At 41.7% G+C, this 13,489-nt stretch overlaps 1 protein-coding gene across 3 annotated transcripts in view; it reads right to left on the reverse strand.

Annotated features, from left to right (window-relative positions):
- Nucleotides 1-724: 724 nt before the first annotated feature.
- Nucleotides 725-13,489, reverse strand: part of pkp3a (plakophilin 3a) — a 65,779-nt gene continuing 53,014 nt past the window's right edge. For 2 of the 3 annotated variants that reach the window (XM_084059213.1, XM_084059212.1), the window contains 4 exons: nucleotides 12,954-13,107; nucleotides 10,058-10,253; nucleotides 8,682-8,769; nucleotides 725-5,340 (listed from right to left, as the gene is read on the reverse strand). In XM_084059213.1, coding sequence (XP_083915339.1) covers nucleotides 5,299-5,340; nucleotides 8,682-8,769; nucleotides 10,058-10,253; nucleotides 12,954-13,107 — 480 coding nt within the window. In that variant the 3' untranslated portion in view covers nucleotides 725-5,298. The remainder of the gene's footprint in view (nucleotides 5,341-8,681; nucleotides 8,770-10,057; nucleotides 10,254-12,953; nucleotides 13,108-13,489) is intronic. The other variant, XR_014600919.1, reaches the window with a different exon arrangement.

The raw sequence follows: 13,489 nt of genomic DNA on the forward strand, positions 1-13,489 counted from the left end.
CGTTTTGGGGGTCCTTGGCACGAAAAGGTTTGAGAACCACTGTCCTAGGGGGTCCTCAGAGTTATTACAGGGGGGCCGCCAAATCTTTGTGTGGTAGTTTTTTTTACATTAAGCACTTTGAACCCTGGCATCCTTATTCTGAGGAGAACTTAAGTCAAAAATAGCAAATCTACAAGCTTACAACGCCTAGGAAAAGGTGCAGACCAAGTACAGAGTGATAGGTCAAGTTTACTAAATATTGACGGTTTAAGTGTTTAAATGTCTGAAAATAAACATTAACATAAATCCAGCAGAGATATAAAAACAAAACATGAATTGAATCTGAAATCTATGAAAAGGTTTAATCTGCAACACAATTTTATACAATATGTAGTGGGGTGGGGGTCCCTGCTTCATCTCTGCTAAGGGGTCCTTGGCCTGAAAAACATTGAAGACCCCTGCACGCACTAGAGTTTAAAAACGGTTTTGAAAACTCTGAGGAAAGAGACAAAACGGTACATTAAGCTGGGACAGTGTGTGGGCATCAAAAGTGTTGCACACAAATAGGGAAAATAGCAGATCTACAAGCTCACAGCCTGTCACGATGCGACATGTTGTGAGCTTGTAGATCGCCTGTTTTCACTATTTCAAAATGTTTTTTTAAAAAGGATAATAAAGGGGTTTTGGACGTAATGTCTACAACACTATGCATGCGGTCAGAGTTTCTAACAACTTAACAAATACCTATTTTCTTTGGTCTCTTTATTAGTTAAAAAATATCAATTTGACAACTTTGTATACAATTAAAAAGCATGTTTTACATCATTGTTTCCTCAACTCCACTCAGTACCTCAGTAGTAATAATGGCAACACATGAATTAATTCTGAATTTGACTGAAAATGAATTGAACAACATTTCCATAATATACGCACAAAACAGACCGAACACTTTTACACACAATGCTCTGAAACTGGAATTGCTCTCCTGTGGGAACAATGTGTTCTTTGACACAGCAATCTGAATGATGTTTTTGTTAGGTATAAGTATTTACATTAAAAGTGATGTAAGGGATTTTAAATGGGGTTTTTAAGTGTTAAGTATAGCTCTATATTCCAGTAGAAATTATTGCTATAGAGAGTTTGTTCAGTAACAGAGGTCTCTCCCCTGTCTCTCCAACTCTTTAGTAAACAGAAAGTACATGTTCAGGTCGGGATACCGATTTGATCCAATCGGGAGAGAGGAAGTGAGCTGACAAAACTTGAGCACTATCAATGTTAAGCTGATACATTATTTGTGTAGGAGTTCTCTCTTCTGATTGGATAGCATTTGTATCACGACCTGAGCATTTATTTTATGTTAATAACAGGGAGAGCCCTGTTACTGAACAAACACACAATATAGAGCTTTAACTTTTTCACAAAATAACTTTTAAATGAGAAAAATATATACTATATCACTTACTCCCCCTGTAAGTACAGAACTATTGCAACATGGACTCTAACTGAATGGAGAGCATGATTTAAACCCAGCCTTTATCTGTGTTTCTATCTCTATTAACACACAATAACACTAGAACAACTGTTCCTATGAAAATAAGCACAATGCCAGTTTAGAGGAAATACAATAAAATGACACGTTTATGGACAATAGAACTTTGCTAGACCAGGGGTCTTCAACAGGGGGGGGGGCGCCAAAATCTTTGTGTGATATAAACCTTTTTTATATATTTTTTAACATCAACCATGAACCTAGCCTGGGATCAATACCATTTTCGGGTTTCTGATCCGGTCAGGCGGCCGGAACCCACACAAGCTGGAACCTGGGGGGCCTGTGCATCACCCCAAAACAATTCCTTGTGATCAAAGGTATTTTAATTTTAAGGCCTACCCAATAAAACCCTTGATGCGGCGTAGTTTAGCTTATAGGAATAGTTTGTTAGGTATATCCATCCTTTATTCCAACTCGTAGCGACTGGCGAGACTAAACTAGTGGTTATATTCGATTCAGCATTTAAATGCTAACAGGGGGAACCAAAACTAAAAAAACTAAAAAACAAAACCCACCGCACCCGGAACCAGAGGATTTTTTCCCTCTTTTTTTTCAGTAGGCGTGGCCTAGACCGAATACCAGGCTTTCCTCCGTGGTGTAAAGACTGGTGACGCGAGGTTAGATCTACAGTAGGCTGAACATAGCATACTGTTTAGTAGGTATATGTGATTTTGGACGCAGCCCATGTTTAGCAAGTATTGAGTTTTTTTTAAAATAATTTTTATCCCTCGATTTTTGTAACCCTTTTTTCACCCGGTGCCAATTTGCTAAGTGATCCTGGGCACTACACTCCCCCCACCAGCCTAGGGAGGCCAGGGCCGAGCTCATGCCTCCTTCAATGCATGAGAGCCAACTGACCTTCTTGTCACCTGACAGGGGAGAGTTTCCCTGGTAGGACGTAGCGCGTGGAAGGAACACGTTATTCCAACCAGTTCCCTTCCCCTCCATCAGGCGCCCCGGCTGACCAGGGGGAGGCAGTATAGTGACCAGGATTACTACATGTTTTTGTGAGGGTATTAACTACCCTAGGAGACACGGGGAGAACATGCAAACTCCACACAGAGTAGGCCCTTTCGTAAGTATTGCGGGTTTTAGGTGGATAAAAAACTGAAAACACATCAACATGAACCCAACATATTAATATAGAACATCATGTGTAAACAAACAAACAACATTAATGACAGTGCTGTCAAATAAGTCTATGAAGCCATCTATGACATCTATGAAAAGGTTTAATCTGCTACACAGTGTAGTAGGGGGTCCCTGCTTCATCTCTCTCTCAGCTAAAGGGGTCCTTGGCCTGAACAACGTTGAAGACCCCTGATCTATTGCAAACTCTAGGAAAGGCACCAAGGCAGGTTCATCTCTGTAGCACATTTCAACAACAACACAATTCAAAGTGCTTTCAAACTACTACTCTGTACAGAAAAGCACGATCAGTATTTAACCATAATTTACCATGAAAATTCAACCAGCAAAAACCCACCAATAACTCTATGTAAGAGAACTATTATATTAACCTCATCATTCATCCACCTCATCCATTCAGTACATACATACATTATATACATTCATTTAGAACCGTTTAAAATGCATTCTCTCCCTGCATTTATCCTGTTTATCCAAAAAACTAACAAACATAACAAAATATTTCATATGTTCTATGATATTACATCAAAGAGAGAGAGAGAGAATAAGGCACTGTTTAAACCACTGTTTAAACCACTTTCAACCTGCTGTCCCTGTGTTGGCCACATGGTGTCACTATCTTCAAAGCATTTTCAACGATCAGTGGTGGAAAGTAACTAAGTAGATTTTCTTGAGTACGATTTTGAGGTATTTGAACTTTACTTGAGTATTTCCAATTTTCAATACTTTTACTTCTACTCCACTACATTTCAGATCCAAATATTGTACTTTTACTCCACTATAATTATAGTATTAACCACTTCAGCCCTATAGATTTCGTCCATTTGAAAACAGCAGATCTAAAAGCTCACAATGCGTCGCATCGCGATGCATTGTAAGCTGAATGGGATATTCTGCACAATGAGTACTTTTAATTTTGGTACTTTAAGCACATTTTGATACCAACACGTTTGTACTTTTACTCATGTACATTTTGAATTCCAGACTTTTACTTGCAAAAGAGTATTTCTATATCGCAGTATAGACATGTGATTACTTTTTCCACCACTGTCAACGATTGCTTTTTTTGAACGTTTTCAAAGTTAGCAGATCTACAAGCTCAACACGGTGTGAGCTTGTACATCTGCTATTTTTGCTACTTGTGTGTGACACTGTAGTATGTAGAAGAGAGAAAAAACATAAAACGTTTTAAATATGTAGATTTCTGAACAACAGCAACGACATTAGGGGTTAAATAGTTGTTTTGCAGCAGGAGTAGATCTCACAGACCAGACACATAGGAGACTTACATTCAACAGTAACTAGATCAGTAAACACTAGCAGCTCCTAGCTAGCAGAACCGGTTACAGCAGTTTACCCAGGGTGCATATGAGAGAGAGAGAGAGAGAGAGAGAGAGAGAGAGAGAGAGAGAGAGAGAGAGAGAGAGAGAGAGAGAGAGAGAGAGAGAGAGAGAGAGAGAGAGAGAGAGAGAGAGAGAGAGAGAGAGAGAGAGGAGGTGTAAAGTAACTAAGTACATGTACACTCAAGTAAGATTTCGAGGTACGTTTACTTTACTGGAGTATTTCCAATGTTCAATACTTTTACTTCTTTTACTTTTTTCTACTTTTGGTACTTTAAGTACATTTTGATACCAAAACCAAAACTGTTTGTACTTTTACTCAACCAAATGTTTAATTACGGACTTTTGCTTGTAATGGAGTATTTCTACATTGCAGCATTGATACTTTTACTTAAGTAAAACAGTTCTCTTTGCACCACTGAGAGAGAGAGACAGAGAGAGAGAGAGAGAGAGAGAGAGAGAGAGAGAGAGAGAGAGAGAGAGAGAGAGAGAGAGAGAGAGAGACAGAGAGAGAGAGACAGAGAGAGAGAGAGAGAGAGAGAGAGAGAGAGAGACACACACACACAGAGACAGAGACAGAGACAGAGACAGAGACAGAGAGACAGAGAGAGACAGAGAGACACACACACACACACACACACACACACACACACACACACACACACACACACACACACACACACACACACACACACACACACACACACACACACACACACACACACACACACACACACACACACACACACACACACACACACAGAGAGACACAGAGATTCCTGAATCCACTCAGACAGTGTTCAAACAAAGCAGTTAAAAACAGTTAAGGTGCAACACATCTGTTTCCTACCAGAGTCCATCGCTACATCATTCTAGACGTTATTTTATAAAAAAACAGTGGTTCTCAAGCCTGTGTAACTCTCAGAGTGCACACACAATGGTTCCATGTGTGTACACTCTGAGAGTCACAGAGCTATGAGGGTCCATTTTAGAAGCCTCTCAAGGAACGCAGAGGGTCCCTGGACCACACTTTGAGAACCACTGTTACATACAGTAGTTGGATGCATATTAATATATACGTGAAGTTTACATTGCACGTATGAACAGGCCAGTATCTATCTATTACTTTGACCACCATCTTCTGTGATATTCCATGATATATATCCCATGGGGCCAGTGGTCAGATGTTTGAAGTGGTCCAGTAGTTTTTTACAGTAGCACAGCAGGTCCCCCAGGACAGGAACAGGAACAGGAACTAAACAAAAACACAGCTGCCATCCTCTAGATGGTCATGTCTGCAAAGTCAGGTCTCGTGAACCCTTTCTGCAAAAGAAACAAGCAAAAACACACACAGTTTATTATTGAGCGCCCCCTGCTGTGTGAGGATGGAACGTAAAAGACGTGATTAATGCATTAATCAGCGCGAGATGGAAATGTAGGTCGTATTAAAGTCACTGGTTCTCGAAGTGGGCTCCCAGGCGGGGGGGGGGGTCCTTGACAGGGCAGCTATCTGTAAAATAGACGATCTATGATCTTCGATCAAGACCTGGAACGCATCTGTGTCATTTTTTAGATTTGAGCTAAAAAGCATTATTTTACACTTTGGCTATTCAAAAATAGCAGATCTACAAGCTTTTTTTTTACACTTTGGCTATTTTTGAAAAAATCTTGAAAATGTGTGCAAATCTTTAAATGTATATTGTTTTAAAGCGAACATTTTTAACTCAAATCTTTACTTCTGGGGGGTCCCTGGAACAACATATTTTGAGTTGGGGGTCCGCGGCCAAATACATATCCACTGACATAGAAACATAGGTTTTTCCAAAAAACTGTTAGGATTTAGAAGACATTTTGTAGAATCGGCCTCAGGTCTTAATGGGTTAATGCGACACGTTGTGAGCTTGTAGATCTGTGAGCTGAGCTCCTGGGCACAACGTATTTAAAACATTTGCCTACTACGTATCAGTTTAGGGGGAACGTTGACGTGAACATGTGTGAGAAGCAGTGAGTGTTATTGTACTGTGTGTAGCGTGTGTCCCAGATATGAAACAGTAAAGTACTGAAGGAGACATGGAGGGAGTTTTGTGTCTCTGTCAGGACTTGTTCTCTAGGGAAGGAGTTCTGAGCCGAGCCGAGCCGCACCCTGACTGAAGAGACAGCGCCATGAATCTACCTGACTCCACCCACTGACTCCACCCACTGGCTCCACCCACTGACTCCACCCAACAGGTGGGAGCGATGCTGGGAGACTTCCAACCCACCAATGAGAACATCCGCCTCGACACACACACACACACACACACACACACACACACACACACACACACACACACACACACACACACACACACACACACACACACACACACACACACACACACACACACACACACACACACACACACACACACACACACACACACACACACACACACACACACACACACACCAAGCTGTGTGGAATGTAAACTGCCCTGCCCAGCTCCTCCCACCTCGCTTTCTCTCAAAACACACACACACACACACACACACACACACACACACACACACACACACACACACACACACACCCACATACATGCACGCACGGTGCATTCACTCACACACACACACACACCCACATGCACGCACGGCGCATTCACTCACACACACACACAAAGGTGTGGCTCAGAATTCACAGGGAGGAGAAAGTTTTAGCACTTGGCTTTAAAAGTGTGTGTGTGTGTGTGTGTGTGTGTGTGTGTGTGTGTGTGTGTGTGTGCGTGCGTGCGTGCGTGTGTGCGTGCGTGCGTGCGTGCGTGCGTGCGTGCGCATCAGACAAAAACCACAGTGCTCTCTCTGTAGATTTTAATCTAGCACCATGTCTTTATTGTTTAGTTTTTAGTTTTGGTTCCTTCATTTTCTTTATGTAAAGCAACTGTGGGTCCTTAGAAAAGCACTATATGAATCTGAGCTGATGTTGCATTAGAACTATATTTATAACATTGATCCTGATGCAAGGGCCAAGTTACCGTGCCAATGGCTCAGGTCTCTTTGTAGCATCACTGCTAATGGGAATGAATGGGGTCGGCTAGCCACTAACTACTGGCACTAACTATCTGACAGGATGGGATGTGAACAATCTAATACACTATATTGCTGCTGCAGAGCAATAGGACATCAGCCCGTTCAATCCAGGAACACATCTGTGTCATTTTAGATTTTAGTTATAACCATATTTTTTTTATAATTTGGCTATTCAAAAAGAGCAGATCTATAAGCAAGGGGGGGGGGGTCCCTGGAACAACATATTTTGATGGGGATAGGCGGCCTAAAACATAATTTCGGGGGTCCTTGACAAGAAAAAGTTTGAGCACCACTGATATAGCAACAATAGTTCTTCAGAAAGAAGACATTTGTTGAGTGCCGCGCTCATGCCGAGCTCTGCTATTTTTGAATGGCCAAAGAAATCTAAAATTACACATGCATTCCCGGATTGAATGGGTTAAATAGATAAGTCACATGTGGGGACCCCCCTGTGGGGTACCGACCCGCAGGTTGAGACCCACTGGTGCAGAGGTGGTTGGCCCTGGGCCAAGGACCAACCGTTTGTGTATAGTGAGCATAACCTCCGCTATCCATAACCCAGCAATCAGTTGTTGCTCAATTCCTCTAATACTATAAGTGTAACTGAATTGAGAGGAAAATTACAGGGGAAAACCGTAGCTTTACAATCATATAAATCATATGTAGGGGGTGTGGTTACAACATGTGTAATGCACATTCTTCCAAAAAGACAGGTAAAGGCTAGTTGGCAGCATGGCCACACCCCCTACATATGATATAGGGTGCGTTGGGAAATTGCGCAGCGGAGAGCACTCGCCTATTAGTTTGTATTGGCCGGTGCGCTCAGTGCTGTGTTTCCCAACGCACCCATAATGATGGTAAAGCTGCGGTTGTTCCTCTGTAAGGAACATCAGGACTCCATAGACTAACACGTCTATAGTATTAGAGGAATTAAGCCAAAGCTGACGAGCACTACGGTGCCCCAACAATGAATAGCTATGGGTCTGAAGAGGTGTTTCCACTTCAAAGCTGCTGCCCAGATTCTGGTATTGGTAAAATGCCACGCAGCGCCATAGTGTTTGGGAGCATGGCAGGCATGCATCCAGGGGTCATCAATATGTCCATGGCAAAGACCTGTCCTTGTCTGTGGTAAATGTTAGATTTTTTTTGTTTTTTACATAACATTATAATGTTCTCATTTTGACATTTGGACCGATTATTGAATGGCAGTCTCCAGGTTTTCCTCAGAATATGTATGACGCTGATTTACTTTGACACTATGGCACATTAGGAGTCCAACTAGTACTAGTGGTTCTCGAGCGTTTTATTTTCAAGGACCCACATAACTCTGAGAGTGTACAAATGGAACCCATTTGGTTCCATTTGTACACTCTCAGAGTTACAGACCTGTAAGGGTCCATTTGGTTCCATTTGTACAAACGTTTTCAATTTGTGTTGTGATTCTGCTGTTTTGTCCTTACAGGTGATGGTAATCTAAAGTAATATCTGCTGTATGTGTAACTCTGAGACGGTGTACAAATGGAACTAAATGGACCCTTGCGGGTCCATTTAGTTCCATTTGCACACCGTCTCAGAGTGTAATTTGAAGCGGTTCTCACCTGTTTGTAGCTCTTGTGTAGTTTCTTGTACTGGAACATGTTGCAGAGAACTGTAGCCGCTGCTTTGGCTGCTTTCACCCTCCCAGCACTGAAGAAACACACTCAGTGTTAAACACAGGACATGTACAATTAGACAACCATCATTAACCATTAAGAGCAGGGAGACAGATATACAATAACAACCAATAGCAGAGCCCACTGCTATTGCTGGGGTGGTGGTGGGAGCAAACGCTGCATGACAACAACCAGAACACACAAAGCGGAAGGAACACAGATTTTAGGTGAGCTTAAATAACCCGCTCAGTTGGTCAGCTGATTGCCACGTCAGTGTATGACGTACTGTATGGGTCTTGCATGACGCTGTATACAGCCACATAGTGATGAGCATGCTTGTAACCTCTCGAGTGTATACTGCCTGAACTAACCTTGCAGGCTTTTTCATCATTTAATGCCATACTTCATCATACTTCATCGTGCAAGACTCTCAAGCCAAAAGAATGTGAAAATAGAAGATCTACAAGATCACAATGCGTTGTTGTCTCAGGTCACCCCTGTAAATTACTTTTTCATCCAAGGCACCCCTGAATTACATTGTTGCTTTATAGAACGTTACATTTACTGTATGTCATATTATGGTACGTAAATATGTAAATCTTTCCCCCAAGATACAGTATGTGTCACGAGGAAAACTTTAGAGAATAGTAGTTTCCATTACGACAGATTGAAAATAACTTCATACTTGACAATTAACCACTTGAACCCCAGCATCCCTATATTCTGAGTGGAACACTCGCCAAAAATAGCAGATCTACAAGCTCACTGTGACGCGTTGTGAGCTTGTAGATCGGCTATTTTTGGCAAGGAGGTTTGGTGGTCTGTCTTAATAAGTATAAAGCAGTGGTTTTCAACCTTTTTCGCGTCAAGGTCCCCAAATTGACAAATATTAGCCCAGGGTCCCCCATTTGAAAAGATATGCCAGGGACTCAACCATTTAGATTTCTTGGGGGTCCCAATCTACACTGTATCACCATCATCAGTGTTCATTTAACTCTGAGAGTGTACACATGGAACCAAATGGACCCGTTAGGGTCTATGTGGTTCCATTTGTACACTGTCAGAGTTACAGACATATAAGGGTCAATTTGGTTGCTAACTATTAATTTGGCTGGGGACCCCCTGGAACCCCCTCAAGGACCACTGGTGGTCCCCGGACCACAGGTTGAAAACCCCTGGTATAAAGGGTTTAAGTGGTTAAACTGAAGTGATAATGATAAAATCCCAAATATTTTCAAAGTATTCTGCGGCACCCCTGGACTTGCGTCACGGCACCCTAGGGTCCCACGGCACCCACTTTGAGAAACCCTGTCCTACAGTACCTGTTGTCGTGGGAGTTCTTGATGCCCACCAGCTTGGCCAGGCCGTCGAAGAAGGTGATGTCCCGGGCTGCCAGGGAGCTGCTGGTGACCAGGTTGTTGAGGATGCCACAGAGGTTGACCACCACCTCGCTGGAGGGATCCTTCTGCTGTCCGTCGCTAGGCAACAGGGTCACCAGGTTGTTGACCACCTTAGTGGCTAAAACACAACAACAACAACAACAAAACAATAGAATGAGTAAAAGGCTGATAAGAGATAAGACACTTATTATCATTATGGGAGAGGAGCTTACCAACACCAGATAGAACTGTATTCCATTTGTTGCAACACATGATTAAATGTAATCTATGGTTCCTGTCAGGCAGAAACCTTGTATCTCCATGTTTGAAATGTTTATGTTTTTTTTTTTATAAATGAATGCCTTACTTTGTTAGGGATTCTTGTCATATACATGATCTATAGCGTAGAAGCTGAACGGAATGAGAGGAGACGGGGGGCAGTGAAGCTGACCCCCTCACCCCCTCACCCAGAGTCACCAGCTACGCATGGTGACACAATGGCAGACCTGGAGCTAAATAAAGACTCATTACAACAGAATGCCACCGACCACAAGACCCACTGCAGCCAGGAGATAACCAGTGAAGCCTGCTGTCAAGTGTACAACAAGTGGGAGCATTCTATGATAAGTGTTGTTCCAACACATTATGTACTCTGCTGTCCGGCGTTGATTTCGTCGACTAAAACTATGACGAAAAATGTTGGTCGACTACCTTCTTTCACTGACGAAAACTAAATAAAAACTAAATAAAAACCTAAGCTATGATGACTAAAACTAAGACTAAATATATTGACAATTTCGTCAACAAATAAAAACTAGACTAAAATGTTAGTGAGGGACTAGTGGAGAAGAGATCCAGTAGAACTAAAAGACAAGTCATTTTATGTTTGGTTTGCGCTTGGGTGTCATGCTTTGAAAATAGCAGATCTACAAGCTCACAACGCGTCGCAGCGCGACGCGTTGTGAGCTTGTAGATCGGCTATTTTCAGCATGCGGCCAAGTGTAAGATCAGCCACTACGACGCCATTAAGGCACCGCCCAAAATACATTTTAGTCGACTAAATCAACTGTAGATTTAGTCGGCTATAATCTTATGATATTTAGTCGACTGAAACTAGACAAAAACTAAAACATTTCAGATGACTAAAATATGACTAAAACTAAATAAAGGACTATGACTAAAACTAACTCAAAATGTGCTGTCAAAATCAACACTGCTGTTGTCATGACACGTATCCAAGGGGCGTGGTCTTGGATACGTCATGACCCAATTGTTTGTGTACTGTATATAAACCATGACCTGAAACCTCCCCAGGCAGCTAATAGCCAGGGATGTCCGACATGAACCTACTTTGCATGGCTCTTATAATAAACTGACACATCTTAATATAATACGTCGTAGTTCTGTCATGTTCTTGAGTAATTCTCAACAACTTCATCATACAGTGTCGTACAAAAGTACGCAAGGTGATGTGACCTTGTAGATCGGCTATTTTCACTATTTTAAATCGTTTTAAAGATACTAAATAAAAAAGGCAGAGTTTTGCACTGCTGTGAGAGGTCCTGAGTGAAACAGAGCTGTTCTGTTTGTTGCTTTGGTCATTCATCAGTGTGATGAATATCTGAATGAAACGCAGAGAGCTTTCACTATGTAAACAAGGCCGTGCACATGCACAGTGGAGGAAAAAGTATAATCTCTTTTTTTTTTACTTAAGTAGAAGTATCAATACTGCAATGTAGAAATACTCTGTTACAAGTAATAGTGAGAAATTCAGAATTTACTTGAATAAAAGTACAAAAGTGTTGGTATCAAAATGTACTTAAAGTACCAAAGTAGAAAGTACTCATTATGCAGAATGTCCCATTTCACAAGTTTTCAAATGTATAATTTTGTTTTGAATATAGCAAATCTACAAGCTCACAATGTGTCGCATCGCGACGCATTGTAGATCTGCTGCCTAAATGTATATAGGGCTGAAGTGGTTAATAATAATCAAAATCTACAAAGTAACTAGTAGCTAAAGTTTTCAAATAATTGTAGTGGAGTAAAAGTACAATATCTGCCTCTTAGATGTAGTGGAGTAGAAGTAAAAGCAGTGCAAATTGGAAATTCTCCAGTAAAGTAAAAATAACTCAAAATTGTACTTAAATACAGTACTTAAGTAAATGTACCTAGTTACTTTACACCACGTGCATGTGCATGTGCATGGAAGTCCAACAGGCACGTGTTCATAAAGCTGACTGAATGCCAGGAAAGGATTTTGTATCATAAAAGCCTTTGTTTGATTCACAGCTATTTACTTAAACCAACGATACTCTGTGATGTAACTTCATCCCTACAGCTCTGTTGTACTGAACATAGGGACAGGCAGACAGACAGACAGACAGACAGACAGACAGACAGACAGACAGACGGACAGACGGATAGATGGGTTCAACATTCACTCCTCAGTAACATGAACCATTGAAGCCAAAACCTTTCAAAAACAGCAGATCTACTTGTGATTGTGAGCCGGTAGCACTTGTAGCTTGTAAATCGGCTATATTTGAAAATGTTTGGGGGAAAACTGTACATTTAAAAAAACATCATATTTACTTTATTTACATTTACATTGTATTCATTATTCTAAGAATACCATTCAGAGATGTTTTGAACATGTCTGAAAAACTACATTGGAAAGTTTGGGAAAATTCCGCGGTTGTTTGAAAAAGGCACTTCCGCGTTGGCCACAGAAGGGGGCGTGTTTATAGCACAACTGGTTTAGACTTTGTAATGTCGCGTTTTTGACAGGTTCCTGAGGAAGTATATAGATATATATACATATAGTATATAAACTGACCCATGTCGTTCTTGTCGCTGGCGTGGCGGGACAGGTTCCTGAGGAAGCCGGTCAGAGAGCGTAGCTCCAGGTCGCTGTTGGTCCTCAGGTTGTCCAGCAACACGGGCAGCATGCGCTCCTGCTCCAGCGCCACCCGACTCAACACCGACGCCCACTACAGGACCACACAGGAACTACAGGTCAGTGGCAATACTTACATTACAATGTGGACATTTTATCAGACGCTCTTCATCCAGAGAGACTTACAATAAACAAAGGTAAACAGTGTAGTGTCTCAGTAAACTATAGGATCACATGGTAAACCTGAACCGAGCATCAGTCTAAACCAGTGGTTCTCAAACTCTTTCATGCCAGGGACCCTCAAATTGACACTTATTAGCCCACGGACCCCCATTTGAAAAGATAAGCCAGGGACCCCCCATAAGAGAAGATTTTTTACGGTTCTAGCATTGATTCTCAACCATTTTAATTTCAAGGACCCCCGGTTTGACATGCATTAGCCTACGGACCCCCATGTAATGGCATTTATATCTCTG

This window comes from Gymnoscopelus microlampas (genome assembly GCF_963454915.1).
Source record: "Gymnoscopelus microlampas genome assembly, chromosome: 6".
NCBI lineage: Eukaryota > Metazoa > Chordata > Actinopteri > Myctophiformes > Myctophidae > Gymnoscopelus > Gymnoscopelus microlampas.